The sequence below is a fragment of the Rhinolophus hipposideros genome, assembly GCF_964194185.1.
Source record: "Rhinolophus hipposideros genome assembly, chromosome: 14".
Lineage (NCBI taxonomy): Eukaryota > Metazoa > Chordata > Mammalia > Chiroptera > Rhinolophidae > Rhinolophus > Rhinolophus hipposideros.
Genome location: NC_138060.1, coordinates 36,637,352 through 36,659,352, shown reverse-complemented (window position 1 = coordinate 36,659,352; position 22,001 = coordinate 36,637,352). Strand labels below are relative to the sequence as shown.

General features: G+C 36.2%; 1 protein-coding gene across 1 annotated transcript in view; it reads right to left on the bottom strand.

Moving 5' to 3' along the window:
* Positions 1 to 22,001, bottom strand: part of PIK3R4 (phosphoinositide-3-kinase regulatory subunit 4) — a 61,800-nt gene that overhangs the window by 13,553 nt on the left and 26,246 nt on the right. Inside the window, exons 8-13 of the mRNA XM_081071586.1 lie at positions 19,562 to 19,707; positions 16,717 to 16,920; positions 11,054 to 11,255; positions 9,914 to 10,101; positions 8,897 to 9,107; positions 6,429 to 6,594 (exon numbers count right to left, since the gene is read on the bottom strand). Coding sequence (XP_080927712.1) covers positions 6,429 to 6,594; positions 8,897 to 9,107; positions 9,914 to 10,101; positions 11,054 to 11,255; positions 16,717 to 16,920; positions 19,562 to 19,707 — 1,117 coding nt within the window. The remainder of the gene's footprint in view (positions 1 to 6,428; positions 6,595 to 8,896; positions 9,108 to 9,913; positions 10,102 to 11,053; positions 11,256 to 16,716; positions 16,921 to 19,561; positions 19,708 to 22,001) is intronic.

The window sequence follows — 22,001 nt, the reverse complement described above, 5'->3', positions numbered from 1 at the left end:
GCATAATGTTTTCAAGGTTTATCCATGTCGTAGCGTAGATCAGTATTTCATTCCTTTTTATGGCTAAATAACACTCCACTGTGTGGCTGTACCACTTTTGGTCTATCCACTGAACAGGTGATTGACATTGTGGTTTCCACTTTTTGGCCACTATGAACAACGCTACACTAGTGTATAGATTTTTGTGTGAACATGTTGTCAACTGTCTTGGGTGTGTACCTACAAGTGAAACTGCAGCATTATAAGGTAACTAACTCTATGTTTAGCATTTTGAGAAACCGCCAGGCCGTTTTCCAAAGTTGCTGCATCATTTTATATTCCCACCAACAATGTATGAAAGTTCCAATTTCTCCACATCCTCTCAACATTTTTTATTGTCTTTTTTATTATAGTCATTCCAGTGGGTATGAGGTGGTATCTCACTGTGATTTTGGTTTGCCTTGCGCTACTGACTAATGATATAGAACATCTTTTCGTATACTTATTGGTTCTAGTTGGAGAAACATCTATTTGAATCCTTTGTCTATTTTTCAGTTGTTGCCTTTTTACTGTTGAGCTGAAAGTTATTATATATTCTGGGTACTTAGATATATGGTTTACAAATATTTCTCTCATCTCCTTTCACTTTCTTGTAGCATTCTTTGAAGCACAAACTTTTATAGCTTTGATAAAGTCCCATTTGTCTATTTGTTCTTTTGTCACTTGTTTTTTATGTCACATCTCAGAAACTATTGCCTAATCTAAGGTCATCAATAATTACATGCTATGTTTTCTTCTAAAAGTTTTATTGTTTAGCTCTTACATTTAAGTCTATGATCCATTTTGGAAAAATTCTCTAGAAATCCATCCTTTTGCATGTGGATACCCATTAATAACAGACCGTTTTGTTCATGCTTTTCTTTCTGCCATGGAATTGTTCTGGCACCCTTGTCAAAAATGATGATCTGGAATTATTTCTGCAGGTTATCTCTATCCCACTGATTTATACCTTCATCCTTATGTCAGCAAAACACTGTCTTTATTTGCTGTGGCTTCGTAGCAAATCTGGAAGTGTGAGTTCTCCAATATGGTTCTTTCTTTTCAAGATTACTTTTCGCTATTTAAATATTCTGAATTTCTTTATGAATTTTAGGATCAGATTGTCAATTTATACCAAAAAAAAAAAGGTAGCTGGAAATTTCATAGGGATTGCACTGAATCTATAGATTAATTTGGGGAATATCGTAACAGTGTTAAGTATTCTACTGAATTAATATAGTTATGTCTTTCCATTTATTTAGGTCTTCTATAATTTCTTCCCATGACGGTTTGTAGTTTTCAGTATACGAGTCTTGTAGTTTTGTTAAATTTATTCCTAAGTATTTTATTCCTTTTGATGCTACTGTAAATGGAATTATTTTCTGGATTTCATCTCTGGACTATTCATTGTTAGCAAGTAGAAATGCAACTGATTTTTGTATATACAAATACAGCATAATCTGACATTCTACAACTTTGCTGAACTCATTTGTTACTTCTAACAGGATTTTCTTTTTGCTTTGTTTATCTTATTGCTTAATATAGTCTATAGATAAGATCCTGTTATCTGCTAACAGAGATAGTTTTATTTCTTCCTTTCCAACCTGTACACCTTTTATTTATTTTCTTTATCTAATTGCCCTGGCTAAAACCTCTAACGCAATGCTAAATGAAAGTAGCAAGAGTGGACATTCTTATCTAGTTCCTTATCTTAGGGGGGAAATCTTTCAGTCTTCCAACATAAGTATGATGTTAGCTGTGGGTTTTTCATACATGTCCTTTATCAGTTCTTGTCTATTACTATTTTGTTGACTAAAATGGTGTTAGATTTTGTCAAATGCTTTCAGAGAGTCTGTTGATATGATCATGTGGTCTTTATCCTTTATTAATACAATATACTCAATTGATTTTCATATGTTGAAGAAGGTTTGCTTTTCTGGGATAAACTGCACTTGGTCGCGGTATATAATCCTTTTAATATGTTGGATTTGGTTTACTAGTATTCTGTTGAGGATTTTTATGCCTGTATTAATTATAGGTATTGGTTTGCAGTTTTCTGGTGATGTATTTGAGGTACGGGCCAGATCAAATAAAGATAGATCCTGAGAATGAAGTTTTTTAGCAAGCTGGCAGAGAGCTCTAATAGTGACAATTCTCTGAAGATGGGGCTTTGGTGCATTCCTAGGCCATTATCACCCCTTGAGTGGCTACAAAGCTGCTGGTTTTCATAGCCACCATAATCGTGAAACTGTTGGTGTTCAAAAGTTACTGCAGAGTTTAGTGCAGGGGGATGCACTAAACTAATTCAGGACCACATGTCTCACTGTTCTAAGAGTCACCTGTTTTTATTGAATAACACTCTTCAGATTGATGTAGGACTAGATAATTTCCAGAGTTCTGAAAAAGTTGATTTTGACAATTTTTGCCAGTGTACTCATTGTTTTTGTGGAGATTTTTTGACGTCCAAAAAGAGAAATCCTACATGCTCTTATTTTCTAAGCCTACTTTTTCATACAATATATCAATATATTTCTTATCAAAAAATTTATTTCCACAACATCAGTTTCATACTTGCACATCACTTATTTATCCAGCTTCACTCCTACTGCTAAACCTTTAGTTTGTCTCTAATTTTCTACTATTCTAAAGAAAGACAATCTGAACAGCCTTAAAATTCAATCTCTGAGTTTATTCGTAAGTTATTTTCTTAGGATACAGACATCATAAAAGCTTATGACATACATTGTCAAAACCCTTCAGGGATGATGGATGTATCAACTATAGTCCACCAAAGGCACTGTATGAGAATGCCCAATGGCCTGGCAAGGTTTTCACGCAACTTGGCTTTTTTATTGCATTTGGGAGCTGCCTATAAAGTCCTTTTCTTAAAACTCTCTCTTCTGTTCCAGTCTAATATAACTTAAATGTTTTTTTCTCTCTCTTTTTCTGACCCCTCTTTTCCTGTGTCCAAAATTCAACTTTCTACAATTCATGTCTCAGGCCTTCTCAGATCTTTATAACCCTTTATACTCCCTTTTCTTCAGAGTAGCCATACCACTCAAAAACTGTGACTTCCAACACTACCTACCAGTGACTCTAAAATATGTAACCCTAACACTGGAACCATCTTACCTTTAACTGTTTCAATTCTTCATTGGGAAAAAACTACATTTAGATGTTTTATCATCAAATTCAACAAGCACCAAATGCACCAATCCCCCTTAAAATTGAGAAGCTAAATGAGTCAAAAGTAGAGTAGCATAAGAAGCATATATGGAAAACATAACCTAGGCTACTATAAAGGATTAAGTTGAAAAAAAACTATGTAAAAGTTTTTTAAAAACAGCAATTTTTCAAGAACTAGTCCCAAGGGGCAAACTAAAAATTGAACTCAAATAAGAAAGAAGAAATTGGCAGAGCCATGCTCCAGGTGGCCTAAATCACCAATCATAATTCAATTAGAAAGTTAGGACTGGGAACTGGGTTGTCAGTCAGCCAACATAACACATAGGGGGAAAGCCTCAGCAGTCAGAATGTATTAGTAACATTTCCTAAGAAAACACGTGAGTTTTATTGCTCTATCCCAGCCACTAGCCATCCTCCCTTGGGTCTGGCAATAATAACAGCCTCCTCCCTCATCAGTCCATAAAGGCGGGTGATGACAGCAACACATTCTCTTCCCTTCCCCTCGTCCCCACTCTGTGCCTGGGATGAACCATCTCCAAGCCAAGGCCTATTGCACTCAACAAGAGAGCAGGTGTTACAGCAAAGCAAAAGAGCAGCTGAATCCAGGGGAAATTCAGCCTCCTAATCATCACCCAAGCTTCCTAAAGACTGTAACAGTCAGCTAAATTGCCACATTTTCTGGGAGCCAGTGTCTGAAATGTGATACTTGGTATACATACCACTGTTTACCACTGGGATACAGAAGGCATGGCTCTGTGATAAAAATTATTTGGGAATGAACAAGTAAGGTTTTGCAAAGTTAATAGATGATTTCAAATTCTTTCTTGAGAAGTTTACTCATGTCAGTTAAACTTATCCTCCCAACAGAAGGGACAGTGAATGCAACTGATGATGATAACAAACAACCATTTGGAAAGTAATTATCAGAAGAGATGTGTAGAAGACTTATAAAAAACGCTAATAACAGTGGGGGGAAAATCAAAGGAATAGTTGTAAGCTGAAAGGAGGCAGGGATTTTATGTGGAAGAACATGAGGGGAACATTCAGTATGATGGTTATGTTCTGCATTTTTAGAGCAGTTTAAATTGCACAGGTGTACGCATTTGTTAAGACTCATGGATTGGTTTACGTAAGATCTGTATACTTCATAACATATGAATTTCATGCCAAAAAGAGAAAAAAAGAACTTTAAACAAATACAGAGCTCCAGTTAATGATATGCATGCTGAAGTTTTTAGGGGAAGTGTACTGATATCTACAACTTACTTTGAAATACATTTTATGAACATGAATTGACAGGAAGCATAATTACATGACACAGCAAATATAGTAAAGTTATTAATTACAGAATCTGTGTGGCAAGTATATGGGTGTTCACTGTGAGACTCAGCTTTTCTTGTAGGTTTGAAAATTTCATAGTAAAATGTTGACAAAAAATTGCTACATGGAGCCACGATTCTTTTATCAGTTTCTGATTTATGTCCTGACGAATGCAATGTCAAGAGAGAATGACTGTGAAAACAATAATTAAGCATGATGTAAAAATATAGAGCTCTTTTAAATAAATAAACAGCACAAAAAATTGTATCAGACTGGCAAAAGTAGTAAACTTTTGAGTTATTTTAGTTATCACAGGTATCTTATTTGATGATTTTGTGGTTAACTATGGTCAATGAACTGGTAACAAGAAAAGCACTAGAGATTACCCCACTTCATTTTATGTACATGATATTCAATTATGATTTTAGTAGCTTTCTTTTCAGACCCAGACCAAACTAGGCACAGAACAAATATGAATATGGCAGAATTGATGGGAATGGGGGGAGGGAGGGGGTCAGATAAAACAGACTGCATATCAAGTAGGGACATAACTATAAAACTGTACAAATTTAAAATACTTCTTATAATCACTTATCAAAATCACACCATGCACATTTAAAGTCTTTGGGATTTCAAGTCATAAATTATCTCCATTTTAACCGTAACAGTGAGGCAATGGTAGTGTTTTCCTTACATGGCTAGCCATTCCATCATTCTCTTGGCTCATACTCCATCTAACCCATTCAGCAAACCTTGCTGGCTATACCATCAAAACATATCCAGAATCTGCTCACTTTCATTACCTCCACCTCTTGCTTAAATTATTGTTAATGGCCTAACTGCTTCTGCCCTGCCCCTCTTCAGTCTATTCTCAACACAAAAGCCAGAGTAATTCTGTTGAAATCTAACTTAAATCATGTCTTTCTTCTGCTCTGAACCCTCCAAAGGCTCCCCATCTCACTCAGAGGAAAATCAAAGTCCTATATGGCAACCTACAGGACCCTATATAATCTGGCCCCCCACAGCCCTGCTTCTTGCTCACTCTGCTCCAGACACACAGACCTTTCTGCTATTCCTCAAGCATGCCAAACATCTTCCTACCTCAGGGCCTTTGAAATCCCTGTTTCCTCTGCCTGGAATGTTTTTCCCTAAAATATCCACATGGCTCAATCCCTCACATTTTTTTTTTTTTTTAATTTTATTGGGGAATATTGGAGAACTGTGTGTTTCTCCAGGGCCCATCAATTCCAAGTCATTGTCCTTCAATCTAGTTGTGGAGGGCGCAGCTCAGCTCCAAGTCCAGTTGCCGTTTTCAATCTTTAATTGCAGGGGGTGCAGCCCACCATCCCATGTGGAATTGAACTGGCAATCTTGTTGTTGAGAGCTCATGCTCCAACCAACTGAGCCATCCGGCCGCCCCTCCAGAAGCTCAGCAGCAGCTCATTGTCTTCAATCTAGTTATGGAGGGCACAGCTCACTGGCCCATGTGGGAATCGAACTGGGAACCCTGTTGTTCAGAGCTCGCGTTCCAATGAACTGAGCCATCGGGCCGACCTAATCCCTCACCTCTTTCAGGTCTTTCCTCAAATGGCATTTTCTCTGTGATGTACTCTCTGGCCAATTTATTTAAAATTCTATCCTACTACATTCCCTATATCTCTTCCCTGCTATACTCTTCTCCATAACATTTTTTACCGAATAACACATTGTACGTTTTACTTAACTATACTATTTATTGTCTGTCGCCTCCAACTAGAAGGAAAGCTCCACAGAAAAGGAATTTTTGTCCATTTATCATTGCTCTATCTTTGGCACCTAGGACAGCACCTACTACAGTGTAAGCACTCAATAAATATTTGCTAATTTAACGAATGAATGAATGGACTCTCGTAAGCATATTTTACCTGGTAGTAGTGGTCTTCCCCTCCATCTTTTGGCTATTCCAGATTTTCACTGTACCATCATTTGAACATGTTGCAAAAAGTGAGTGTTCATCAGAGACTCTAATTCGATTCACAGCAGATTTGTGTTCATGAAGATGTGCAACCAGTAGCCCTTTAGGACGCCAGCCTAAGGAAGAGCAAAGGCATGTATCTTAATCTATACTTATCCATATCTTTCCCTTATCCCCAACTATAATAACCAACAACCAGCATGAGAGCAATTGTAAGAACTAAACAAAGGATATCAATAGTTAGCCAATCCAGAGTGGTCTACTGGACCATGACAGTTATCTGTTGAGTAGGACATCCAAGATAGCAATTAAGTGTTGCTCAAATAGCCTTAGAAAGACTGCACCTGGAATCCTTCTCTAGTGTCTGAAAACGCACAATAGTCACTTGGTACCCAGAAAAACCCTGACTACTTGCTTAGTAGCAAGAGGTAATGAGTTTCCTAAACAAGACAAATCGATGCTAGGAAGGCAGCCTAAGCCTGAAAAGTCTCAAAAACCCAGATCCACTATATCACAAATGTCTGACCTTAAGGAAATTTCTGAGCTTCAATTTCCTCAAATTAAAATGAGGGAAATACTATTTAACCCAAAAGGTCATTATATGGCTAAATGTGATGTATAAATAGTCGGACGTTATCCCAGGCCCACAGTAAACACTCAATGTTTATTTTCTCTCTACCCACAATCATTTATTCTATGGTATCAACATGTTAGTATACATGGTATTATAAATTACAGCCTCAGAACGCCCATGGATTTTCTAGTACTTTCTTTATGACATCTATACCCTTTTGTTTTATTATATATTTCTTGTGTGTGATTAATTTCCTCTAACAAATTATAATTTCCCTGAGGTCAGAGACCAGGTCTTATCCAATCTGAATCACAATACCTAGCATGTCCTTGTGTAGAACTGTCTTTACTATTTAATGAATAAAATTCTATATTAAGTATAACATTTAATCATATTTAATGTTAATCATTTTAAAATAAAACAAAACTGAAAGGTATGTTGAAGATCATGCTATATTAGGGTTAGCACTGTGCCTAATTAAGTGATAACAATGTCATTTTAGGATGAAATGATTTCCTTTACCAAGAAATAAAAATGAAACCAATACTACTGCCAAACCTGGCTTACTCTACGATAAAAAATATGTTTCCTGTTGGATCTCCAGTCCACATGTGTGGGAAGAACAGCTGGATGTGATTTTTAAGGATATGCTGGATTTGGAAGTGATTAAAAACACTTTTCCAAGAAATACAGATAATCTACCATGTTAGGCTGAACATTCCGTCTAGAGAAAACCAATTTCAAGCAACAACTCAAGTGTGGAAAGAAAAAATAAAGAGCCCAACAGTCACTGCACATTTCTTAAATCACAAAATTTGACACCTTTTCTATGATTATTGAATAAAACGTATAACTCCACTTAAGTACAAAATGCCACTTATAAAGACAGGTTCTCTGGTAAAACAGTTTATGGTCAATTTTTTTGTTTGTTTTTAAAGCAGGGCTGGTAAATAATACTGAACTATATTTCAGAAATAACATAAATATTCCAGGATATTTATTTTGGTAAGAAAATTTATGTAATTAGAGATGCCACTTACCAATTAAGAATATTTTCTAAATCCGTAAGTCACTGACCTCTACCAGCATTTTCCCTGCGTTCACGATAGAAGCCCATGGGAATTCACATAATTTTTAAATCTCTACACATTAACACACTACGTCTTTCTTCTCAGAGTTTTCAAGTTAAATTTTTATTATTAAAATGTACATACAGAAACTCATTAAAAATGTTTTTCAGAATCTGAAAATCTATTATCAAAGGCTAGCTCCATGAACTGGGCAAGTCTGTTAACAGAGCTGAGGCACATTTTTATCTGAAATACCTCTAAATTTCTTTTAAATCTTTTCAGAACATAGGAGTGTTTTCCCCAAATCTTAATGTCAGTAATTGTTGAATGGTGGGGTTATAGGTGATTTTGTTTTCTTTTAAAAGTATCCGTTATTTTCCAAATTTTACCTTTTTTTAAAGAAAATTAATAGATGTTAAAACCTTCTGTAATTAAAAGTTGGAGCTATTCCAAGAAGTCTGACACTCAATGAGAAAGTGGCATAACATTAAAGAGGCAGGTAAAGCCTTGCATGATAAGTGGGGGGAAACTGACCCCAGGCAGGCTAAAATAGTAAGTGGCCTAAAAAGACACTGCAAGTTGCCTCTAGAGCTAAGATCCACACTCCATAAACAGTGACTTAAAATTTCTCACTTATTGCTTCCTCCTCAAAGATTCCAAAGTGACAGTTTGCTCTTACTTCCTTTGCTTGGTAATTAATTATCAGTACCCTGCATCCCATTCTAGGCTTCAGCACCCAGGGTGGAATGCAACTCCCTCCAATGGCATTTTTACCAGGTGGCGGTGGTTTACTCTCCCATTCAGCGTTTTCCATCATCTGCTTGGCTATCCTCTCAGCATTACACTGCTCCCGCTTTTGTTGTATGAGTTGCTGAAGTTCAGTTTTACAAGTTGTGATCCGAATCTGGTAGGTGGACGGTAAAATTGTACTACTTAAAACCTGTATTGTTGGTTTTCTACTTTGGACATTTGTCACTTCCGGAACCTGCAAAAAAAATAAAAAAACAGAATTATAGGCAATTATGTCATAAGCAAAGTATATTTGATATAAAAATGTATCTATGTTCTCTTTATTCACTATCATCAGCTTGTTGTCCTTATTAATGTACCAATCTTTAAATCTAATGACATGCTTAAATGAAATGACATGTCCAAATACAATATGTTTTCAATGAAAACGTTAAAATGAAGTTTAACCACAAATATTATTCAAAACTTCTACATTGTTAAAAAAAAGTTATCAGTGCAGCAAAAACATTAAATAAAAACTCTAAGTAAAAAACAAAATTTTGTCACATGGTTCAGTTAATATGTATTATATTTTTCATTTAAAATATGACTGGCTAGGGAACAGTTACCTTCAATTGCGAATTTATTTCAAATACATCAAAATTATCATGACATTTCTCACGTATTGCACACTTGGGACTTTTCTTCTCAGAAGTATTTTTGGTATTTTACAGATAGAACTATGTCATATTTGAAGAATAAAAAGATATTTAAAAGGTTCACTGTATACTAATTATAATCACAGTTCATAATGATGTCTTCAACCCACAATTTCAGATCACTTTATTGGTGAGTACTCTAAAACAAGACCTTTTTTGATGCATTTAATAACTAGATTTCCCCTTGGCTATACAATTAAAGATAAACTGTCTTAGAAAGAAACATGTCCTCCAACAGTACAAGTCACTGCATGATTTTTCCAGTATAGTACCCAGCTTTTAAATATCCCAAAGAGTAGAATGGCATTGAAAGACAAAAGGACTATTGCCTAGGTGACAATACCTGTGGAGAAGTTGACAAGGGGACACAAATGCCAGCAGAGGACTCAGAACGAGGAGGCTTCCCAGTCTGAATCACCTCCTGGTCACTCCCTTTAGGTAGGGCCTGTGGAATGTTCGGTGGTTCCAGTGACCCAAACATGCTTTTCCATTCTTCGTTTACATTTGAGTCTTGTTTCACATGTTTTCTAGCTATGAAAACAGATTTCAGAATAGTCTGAAGGAAGCCTCTAAAACCAGTATGTGCTTTTATTGCTTTTTTTTTGGTGGGGAATGGGCAGTAATGGACTTCACATTCTATTTGTTCTTTATGATCTCCAATTTATTTATATTTATATATCAACTCATTAACCTCACTTCATTTCTTGGGCAGATGGAAAAGATGTGCTTTCGATGGTATTAATAATTATGCCTAATTGTTTCTTAGTTTCCCCAGGCTAGCTCCACTGCAAGTAACCACTTCATCTGAAGAACCAACAATAAAAACAAATTTTTCAAATGTCACTACTAAATATGACCTCTCTATTTCCAGTATCAGTTACTTAGAAAACAAAATAAAAATAGAATAAAAAAATCAATTGTTATATAGCTATCTCCTGACTATAAATAAACCATTTATTTTTTTATCTTTGTCCAGTTACAAAAAGTACTAAGTTCTAGCATTTCCAAAAAATACCATGAATTGCCTCCATAACTTTGTAAACCTCATGAACTCTATAGTTTAATGATATACTACCATATTCTTTTACAAAAATAAAACAATACATATTGTTTCACAACTTGCTTTTTCTCTTACTTAACTAAATATGTTGAACACTTATTTACCCATTCACCTATTAATTGACACTTCAATTATTTCCTTTTTTTGTTTTAATGGAGAACATTCTTATACACATTTCTTTGCATGCATGTCATTGTTTCTTAGAATAAATTTTGGCAGGTTACTTAATCTCTTAACTGTTAGCTCACTTCTCTACTTTTTCTCCCCTAAATCTTTCTGCTATGTAAGCTAGTCACTGTATTTAAAAGTTCTGTATCTGGGAAATGTGACTTTTATTTTATTACTAATTAGCTAAAAGTAGCTTTATGAAATAACTAACAATACAAGCTACACACACACATACACACACACAAATGTACCAACCTCGCTTGTCATCTGGTTCCTGTTTGGTTTTAACAAGATCAACTTGTCTCCCAGTTATGCCCAAGGCTGCCAAATCAATTACACCTTTCTGGCTACTATCATGAAGATGGCTTTGATCCACTATATTGGCCTTTGCTTTGTTAGATTTCATCATGAAGTCTTTTAGTGCCAAAAGTTTGTCTTCTTCTTCCTCTGTCATTCCCTAAAACCAAATAAAACCGTATGTTCTAGGTTATTTTTTGCAAGTAATAACAATAGGTCTCAGAATGACTGACAAATGAAAGGTAAAGCTACCCAATTTAAAATTCTAAGAATCAAAATGGTAAAATGAAGCAAGCAAAGTCAAGAGAAAAGGGAAGTATCAATACAGAACAATATCTCACCATTCTGAACTCAAAGAATACACTCTCCCCATTGGGACCCTTTCTACTTTGTATCAGATTTATATCTTAACTTTCTTTCTAAATGGGAGCATTCAAGTATAATACATCTTTGAAGTCTCCAAAGAACTTAATACGATGGCTGGTATCACCAATGAACACACAAATTATAAAGCAAAACAGACTTATGTTGATATGAAGAAAGCTTCCGTGGTCTAGATAGATCAAACTAGTGACAACATTCCTGTAAACCAAACCCTGATCCAGAACAAGGCCCTACTAACTCTTCAATTCTACGGATGTTGAGAGAGGTGAGGAAGGTGCAGAAGAAAAGGTTGAAACTAGCAATGGTTGGTTTGTGAGGTTTAAGAAAAGAAGCTGTCTCCATCACATGAAAACGCAAGGGGAAGCAGCCAGTGCTGATGTAGAAGCCGCAGGAAGTTATCCAGAAGATCCAGCTAAGATAATGAATGAGGCTGGCTACACTAAACAACAGATTTTCAATATACACAAAACAGCTTTATACTGGAAGAAGATGCCATCTAGGACGCAGAAGTCAATGCCTGGTTTTAAAGCTTCAAAGGACAGGCTGACTCTCTTATAAGGGCTAACACAGCTGGTGATTTTAGGTTGAAGCCAGCGGTCACTTACCATTCTGAAAATCCCAGGGCCATTAAGAATTATGCTAAACCTGCTGACGACAGCCTAATGACAGCACGTCTGTTTACAACATGTTTACTGAATATTTTAAGCCCTCTGTTGAGAACTATTGCTCATAAAAAAAAAAAAATTCCTTTCAAAATATTATCGCTCACTGACAATGCACCTGGTCACCCAAGAGCTCTGATGGAGGTGTACAAGGAGATTAATGTTTTCACACTTGCTAACACAACATCCATTCTGCAGCCCATTGATCAAAGAGTAATTTCAACTTTAAGTCTTATGATTTAAGAAATACATTTCATAAAGCTATAGCCGCCATAGATAGTGACTCCTCTGACGGCGCTGCGCAATGTCAATAGAAAACTTCCTGGGAAGGATTCACCATTCTAGATGCCATCAAGAATATTCGTGATTCATGGGAAGTCACAACATCAACATTAACAAGAGCTTGAAGAAGCAGATTCCAGCCTTCATGGAGGACTGTGAGAGATTTAAGACTTTAGTGAAGGAAGTTAACTGCAGATGTGGTGGAAATAGTAAGAGAACTAACATTAGACGGGGAGCCTAAAATGTGACTCAATTACTGAAATCTGATCATAAAACTTCAATACATGAGACATTACTTCTTGTGGATGAGCAAAGAAAGGGGTTTCTTGAGATCGAATCTACTCCTGGGGAAGTCGCTTTGAAAACTGCTGAAATGACAATAGGGATTTAGAATTTCACATGAGCTTAGTTAATAAAGCAGCAGCAGTGTATGAGAGGATTGATTCCAATTTTGAAAGAAGTTCTACTGTGGGTAAAACGCTATCAAACACCATCACATGCTACAGAGAAATTGTTTGTGAAAAGAAGAGTCAATCAACGTGGCAAACTTCACCGCTGTCCTAGTTTAAGAAATTGCGTCAACTGACCCCAACCGTCAGGAACCACCACCCTGATCAGTCAACTGCCATCAACACTGACATGTCCCTCCACCAGCAAAAAGATTACAACTCTGAAGGACCAGATAGATGATAGCTAGCATTTTTTGGCAATAAAGTATTTTTAAAATTTAGGTACATACAGTACATTTTTGCACACTTAATAGGTGATACAGTATAAACATAACTTTCACATGCACTAGGAAACCAAAAAATTCCTGTGACTCGCTTGACTGTGCTATCTGCTTTATGTGTATTTTCTTTACTGTGGTGGTCTGGAACTGAAGGCACAGTATCTCCGAGGCGTCCTGTATTGAACAATGTGTGTGTGAGAGGAAATTACCTGAGGCCAGGGAAAGAGCAAGCAGAAAGCAGGAAGCCAAACGATTCCCAGAGTCCACACAGGGCTGGGAATCATTCATGTGCCCACTGGCCAGAAGTGAAAGACCTCTTACTTACTACACAGAGCATCACATCCTCAGAAGTCCCTGGTAGTCAAGCCAAACTGGCCATTGACCACAGGTGGCTCTAGATCTGTCCTAATAAATTTCAGAAGGCTTAAAAGGATCAAATTGATTCCAAGTAACCCAACTGTACAGCAGAACAAATCTAACACTATATAAAGGAATTCAGTACCCAACAACATAAAACTCACAATCAACAGAGAAAGAAACTAGGTGGCGAAGGGACAGAGATTGGAGGAAAGCTTACATTTTACTATATATCTTCTCATACCTTTTCAATTTTACACCTTGTATATATACTTCCCACTCAAAAATGATAAAAAATCATTTGAAAGTTTAAAATGCAAAGTATTTCTCACTTTTTAAAGTAAGGAGTGAAGTAACAGTATATTCTGTATTCATGCCTGATCAAATGGATGCCAGTAACAAAACAGTGAGCTCCTGTGATGAGCTCTCCTAAAACAGCTCCGACATGTGTCTCTTCCAGATGCCAAGTCCTACTGAAAATCTGGACTACAGATTTCAACTTCCACATGGGGAATGTTCCACAAGTATACTTTATGTCTATTGTCTGTAACTCTGAACATACTTTCCCACAGAAACAATGGCAGGCAGCTCTAGAAAGGCCTATTTTACCCATGATGTATTTCAAGTGCAGTTCTGTACAAAAGAGCCTTGCAGAACCCCAAGAAAAGAAAAAAACATCTGTAGGAGTGTTCAGAATTCCCACTTGTGGAGGCTAAAAACACATCTTTTCCCTCCGTAGCCCCAACATTAGGAACCAGAACTCAATCCCTATTTCCCTGCAACAATGCCTCTGCCGGTAATCCCAAGAAACTAAGGAGTACAGGAACCAAAAAGAAGTGAAGACAAAAGGCTTGCAAGAGGCTGGAAGAGGTGAGCTGCATACAGACTTCTTCCTAAGTCCATACAGGACCAAAGCAAGCTTCTCAGTCTTAGCTCCCTGTCCTCGGTTTACTTTGAGAGGCAAGATGGCAACGATGGAGGAGCACGGACTTTGGAGTTAGACAGATTTAGGTTTAAATGTCAGCTTTGAAACTTACTGAACGGTTGAGCACAGTCAAGTTAACCACCCTCATTACGTCTCAGTTTCCTTATCTATGAAATGGGGAAAACATCATCTGTTGCTCAAGCTAATTTTAAGCTTGAATCACAAAATACAGAAAGCATCAATTATGGTGGTAAACTGGTAGGTCCTCAATAAATGGAAGGTGGTGCTGTTCTGCTGTTCCTTGCTCTGAGGAGCTCAGAGATTCTAGCCTGCTCTCCCTTTAATAACAGCACCTGTCCCTTGAAACAGTACTCGTAACCCATAGGAATCTCCTAAAACAATTATTAACAGCAACATAAAACAGAGGGTTACATGTTCCTCTTTTCCCACTCATACAAATGAAGGGATAAATGACAGACAAATGAATACATCAAGCAAACATTTAGCGAACTACAAGGCAGTGAGTTTTAGTGATTTCGTCACGGCACGCAATAATGGAGGGTGGCACTAAGGGAGCACCAATGGAGGAAGTGTGTGGGAGAACAGTAGTAAGCAGAAAGTGGAAAGGCTATGGAAAATGCTCCTTCTTCTCCCTCCTTTTACCCAGGGCAGTGGCAAAACCTACACCCAGAGCAAGGTGAAAAGCAAGAACTACCACGTTTCCCCAAAAATAAGCCCTAACCAGAAAATAAGTCCTAAGTCCTAGCATGATTTCTCAGGATGACATCCCCTGAACATAAGCACTAAGGTGTTTTTTGGAGCAGAACTTAATATAAGACCCGGTCTTATTTGGGGGGAAACATGGTAGAGGGTAGGGTGGCAACATGAATGAAGGAATTAATGACTTGTATGAAAAGGAAATATTAATATAGAGGTATTTAATTTAATATACAGGATTTGCCAGAGAGAAATACAAAGAATCACACCATCCAAGCCCAAAGAAACATCTAAATCGGGGTAGTTTTTATTGTAGGCTGAAATCTTTTCGATAAGGATTATTTACTCAGGAGAAACAACAGAAAAATGTGATTCAAAATACAATTTTCCATAAGCTGCTTTCTAAAATATAAAGTACATCTACTATACGACCCAAGGTTAAAAGAAAACCCAAAGAAAAAGCTCTTTGGCAATCCAAGTCACATCAAATTAAGTCTCCTAAAATATATTATATATATAAAATATATAATAGGAAACAGAACCACCGGCCTGGAAGGGACTTTCAGATGCATCTCTAGCCTCCAGCAAAATTTAGACCTAAAAGAACCAAAATGGATATTGAGCCTACTCCAATATTCAATCACCAAGCCAAAGTTTGGGCATCAAACAGCACTGGCTATTCAGTGACAAGTACAATACATGAAAGGATTCATATCCCAAAACTGATCAAATTCTCTCTCTGCAACTGAAGCATTTTCTCATCTTATCTTGTTAGACATGAGTTACAAGCATTCTCTAAACCAAAACTTGCTGCAGATTTAAAGACAGTCATTAAAGTTGTCCCTCACTATTTGCTTTATGGCTCGTGGAACATTTATTCAGAAACTATTCTTTATTTCTAGCCATTTTTATTCCTATTTGGACTTCTCTAGGTTTCACACACCCCTCTTAAAACAGGATGCTGAATCTAGATTATTTCTAAAGTGGCCCTATTAATGCCAAGCATAATGAAAAGATTGCTTCCATGTTCTAACAAGATATGTTAATTGATCCAATTTCAGAGGCGTTTAAGACACAGCAGTAAACCATTGTTTTATTCAATCTAAGATGCATTATAAATCCCAGATGTCCCAGCTGTTTGCATGCAGTGAGAACTCTCTAAATTTGGATGGAAATAAACCAGGACTTTTCTGTATTGCATCTATGTTTTACAATATAATGACATTAAATTTCATTATATTTTTTGGTGAAATACAGAACTGAATCAAGACTATTACTTAAATCTAAGCTTCTATCTACTCTACCCTTCATTTACATAGTCAGTAATCACAAAATAAACTTACTAGCTCTCCCATGATTCCTTATTCAGTTCAACCCAATGCCTTATCATCAGCCTAGTATCCCCTATACACCAATGCAAATGCATAAGATATTTACCAGATTCATTTATTTATTTAGTCTGATTCAACCTAACCAACCAAAATATATTTAACAATTAGATGGATGCTTTAATTTTTTAATGAAGTTTGCACTTAAATGTAAGCTTTCAGAAAGGTGATACAACCTGTGAGAGTAATTTCTTCAGAAGCTGTGCTATGGCAGGGTCCTCAGGTGGAGGGCAGTCAGGGAGAGACCCATTTCGTTTCTTCTGACGAATGTGAAGATGTCTGAACAAGCTAGTAATATCTTTTGACCTCAAAGCATAATCAAATATAGAACGACTTACTGGCTCTTTTAAAACGCTGAGTAGAACAAGTTTTCTTTCGATCTATATCAGAAACATAAAAAGAATCAGCCAAAAATACAACATATGGTACAGTTATTTTCAAATTCAATAAAACCTTTGTAAAGTTAACGTAGGTATTTATTTTCTAAGAAAATGCAAGATGTGAAAATCTGCAATTTTTGCTTAAAAGACAAAAAGAATACTAGTGACCTTTAAAAAGCTAAGGCATTTCTTCTTTTCATTGTCAGCACCTAAGTACACAACTGTGTCTATCATACTGGGAGACTAGTGATAAATACCCTGGATAGAAAAGTTTAGAAAATGAAAGAGTCTTTTCTAGATCCCAAAATGTCAGGTGACTTCCTAGACTCCTGTAGTCACCCAACAGGTACAGACTCAGAAGAGATGCTCAGTAGTCCCAGGGCTTCCTCTCAGCCATTGAGTTTTCCCAGTAGCTTCAACCACTTCCAAAAAGCATTCCTCTCTCCACAGAGTTCATAAAATGCTATTGTTACCACCAAGCATACTCTCTTTGACGCAGCGTTTGTAATAACAGGATGAGCTCTACTAACAGTATCCAAGAGGACTTTAGACATATGGAACCACTTGGTGAGTCGGCCAGTGGAAACCAGCATAAAAAGGTATCTTTTGTCTAATCCAAACTGTAGAAAGGTATGATTTATGAAACATGGATAATTAGCCTCTTATTTCCTAATCCTGGCCTTTCAAAATATAAAACAATGATAAAAGAAAAAAAAACTTTTTTTAAAGAATTTCTTAGAAAACAGAGAATGGTACAGATTTCTAGCAAATCACTTATATGTCATATTTATTACAGTAAACCACAACTAAAAGTTATTACAAAAATGCATGCAATTTTTAAATCCCAGAGACATTTCACATTGTGTTCTAAAAACATTTAACAAACAAACTTCTAAATAAAGTAAGTGGTCAAAATAGTAGGAATCTCTAGACCTGATTTCTAAGGAAGCTTTAATAAACTTCAAAAAAAGGCATACTGGGTGGCCAGATGGAACAGTTGATTGGAGCACCAGTTCTGAATAACAGGGTTGCCGGTTCTATTCCCACATGGGCCAGTGGGCTGTGCCCTCCACAACTGACTGAAGGACAACAAGCTGTCCCTGAGCTTCCGGAGGGGCAGCTGGATGGCTCATCTGGTTAGAGCGCAAGCTCTCAACAACAAGGTTACCAGTTCAATTCCCACATGGGATGGTGGGCTGCACCCCCTGCAACTAAAGACTGAAAATGCCACAACTAGATTAAAAGACAACGACATGGAGCTGATGGGCCCTGGAGAAACACACTGTTCCTCAATGTTCCCCAATAAAATAAAATAAAAATAAAAACATTTATTTTCTAGTGATATTATCTATCTTTCATGTATAAATAAATTGTTTCTGGGGTAAAAATAAAATTCTACAAACTATGAAATAAAGAATGATGATCCCCAGAAATGGATGAATCTATGGAGAAAAGTAGGACTTGAAAGCACAGCCAAATCCTCTTTGTTTCCAAAGTATATCAAAGGTCACTTTCTCCAATCTAAGGGAAGGTATTAGACATTGCGATACTGGGTTTCCCTGAAAATAAGACCTAGCCAGACCATCAGCTCTAATGAGTCTTTTGGAGCAAAAATTAATATAAGACCCAGTATTATATTATATATTAATTATATTACATATATTTATTATATTATATATATTATTATATTATATTATTTTATATTATATTATACCCAGTCTCATATTATAGTAAAATAAGACTGGGTCTTATATTAATTTTTGCTCCAAAAGATGCAGAGCTGATGGTCTGGCTAGGTCTTATTTTCGGGGAAACATGGTATATAAGTAGGAGAAAGCCAAAGGCATGTGAATTTGCAAAAGAGAAATAGAGTTTTAGTAAAAACAGGACATTTCAGGATGTTTTCACAGCCAGAATCATCTCTCAACAGTCCATTCAATTTAAATGTCTATTTTGATATTTGGGGATCCAGCAAAATAAAAGGTGTAAACACTGACAAGTTGGGTAAACTACTGCTTTTTACAAACCAAAGATCTGAAGTTTATCAATTTCTATACTGCTGGCAGGTCTGGGAGGGTTGGAGGCAGGGGTTGATAATTAGATTTTAAAAGAAGTGGGGGGGGGGGGAGAAAGAAAAAAGAAAAAGGCAAGGAGGAAGGAAAAGAAAAGAAAAGAAAAAAGGAAAGGGAAAGAGAAAAAATGAAACAAAATAAAATGAAACAAAATGAAAACCAGAACCAGGTACTGGCCCAAAACACAAACATTTGAACAAGGTTTTTTCTAATTTATCACAAATGATGACAGGTTGAAATCATTTATACTTTTTAAAATAAAAGCAAGTTTCCATCAATATACATTTCTGCTATATTTCACTTTAACGGCAGATGTTTTATAACATTACATACAAGAAAACCAAATATGAACAAGTGCATAACATGATGTATAACATAACAGTCTCTTGAACGTTTCTCACCTTCAAAAGTGTTTGTTCCATTAACATTAACTAGCTTGAAAGGAATGTGAAAATGCTATAGCGCAATTTAAATCTTTAAAAATTTAAATAAAAATAGAACTCAAAACCTTTTTTTTAAGGGCTCCGCAGTTTGGAGGGGGGATTGATTCTAAGTTGAAACATACTTACCTGTATTATTGGTTGGGTAATATATGGGTCAAGGTAAGGCATCAGTTTACAATACACATCAGCTGTGCTTATTTGATGAGCTACCACTGTAATAAATCCCACAGCACCATAGCGTATCCACAGATTGGGATGACACAGAAAGGGGGCTAAAGCGGGGGAAAAAAGGGTACGGATTAAACCATTAAACCATGTTCATAGTTTCAGACTATCAAAATAAACAAATTTTCACCTTATAACACAATTGATGAAGGGATTATAGCGCAGTTTTACTATAAGGTGCCTGCACATATTCAATTATCTTGAGGCATAAACTCAACCAAGTGAACATACTGATATTATATTATTCCCTATCAGAAAAATCAGCAATACCGAAAAAGAATAAACACAGCTACCTCCTTTCTGAGAATTTAAATTTGTATTTTTTAGTCAGGACTGAAGATGGGTGGCCATCTATTCATTTAAAAGACTAGAAAAAAACTACTAGATAGAGACATAAAAAGTCTCAACAGTTACTCCCTGACCAACTACCCTGAAGAAGTCCAAGGACACACCATGTACCACATAAGGAGCAAAGAAAATGAGATGCTGTCTCTTCTCTCAGCCACAGCTTTAAGATTAGGGAACAATTTCATCTAACATTCTTTTTAATGTAAAGGTTTGATCAAACCTAATATATATATCACTTATAAATTCATTCACAAGGCATTATGAATGGAAACTAAAAGGCAGAAAACATGATTCCCATTCTTAAAGAATTTAAAGTATAAAATTAAACCAGAAAATTACATGAATGTCTTTTCACCCCTTTTATTTTTAACTACCTGTGTATTATACCTAAAATCAGTGATTTCAACTAATCGAAGTAAGATTTAGAATAAAATTCAAACTTGTAAAAGCAAAGAAAAAAAGTGTATTGGTTCTAAGTATGCAAAAACATCAGCATTTTGAGGATATTAATTTTATGAGAAATTCATACCAACAGAAAAATAAGAACACTGTCACATGCTAAAATGACTTATAGTATAAAAAAGGGAAAGGAGAAAAAAATTTGTTCAAAATATGTATCCAAAGTTCTCCCATTCCAATTCTTTTAATTACACATGAAGGTGCTTTTGATTATTTCATAAACATCCTACTGACTCTGATACATCCAACAAGGGAAGGCTGGTAGTTTCCTTTGACGACCGGGAAAATGAAAACTGGAAAAACATCAAAAAACCTCCACAAAGTAAACCCAAAATGACTTGGCATGGATTAGATACTGTACAAGGCTGCATTATTGGTCCCAATTCTTTACATTATCTGTGTTACACAACCACACTCTTGCCTTGTACTCATGGGGTACAAATGGTACGTCTCTGCCCCTTGCTTTTGGCTCAGTCATGTTACCTGCTCTGGCCAATGGATGCATGTTGGCAGATATACCACAAACAGAAGCTTGAAATGTGCTGCATAGCTAGGCTTGCTCTCTCGTGCTGCTGCCATCACCCAGAACATAACCTGCATGGTTGCTGACCTCCCTCCCAGGCTCCACAATGACACAGAGGAATCACAAGTTACCACAGACAACCTGGAGGTGCAAAGCCTAAAAGCAGAGGCACCCACAAAACGCATAAGAGATAGACGCATAAGGAGAAATATTGAGATTTGTGGTTCCTGAGATCTTGTGGTTGAGTGTTGTATAGCACAAGGGGTAGCTGTTTTCATTCCTTTTTGATACTGCTGATTTTTATGATAGGAGATATAATATTTGGTATTGCTGGTTTTTATGATAGGGGATATAATATTAGTATGTTCACTTGTTGAGTTTATGCCTCAAGATAACTGAATATGTGAAGGCACCTGATAGTAACATCGGGGCATAATCCTGTTATCAATTATGTTACAGGGTGAAAATTTGTTTATTTATATCAGAAAGTAGCTAATTGATACAAAGATTTTCAAACACTCAAAAAACAAGAAACCAGAATCAAGAGGATTTCCCATAAAACAGTTAACTCAATTTTTTCTCCATCCAATACATTCCTATTATCTGGGGATAATCTCCTTAATATTAGATATTCATAATATCTAAGTGGGAACAGTATAATCACCATCACTACCACAGACGGACTATGCTTAGTTTAAAGACAGAACACAGAGATAAATACAGTTTATCATTTGTTTTAAGTAGGTGTTTGAGTTACTAAAAACTTTTTTCTTTTAAATAGTTTAAAATGCCAACAAATTATTATTTATTTGATTTTTCTCAGCAAGGCTTTTTCTTTTTCCCCATAGCTGGTCCCAAATTCAGTTCCAGTTCTAAGGGTATTCCCCATCCAAGAAGTTATACCACACTGGATTTATTCTACATCCAATGATAATTTATTTTGATGTGAAATTAAAGATAAAAGAGTACCCCATATGTTCTTGTGATCAATGGCTAGAAATAGCAGGGCCC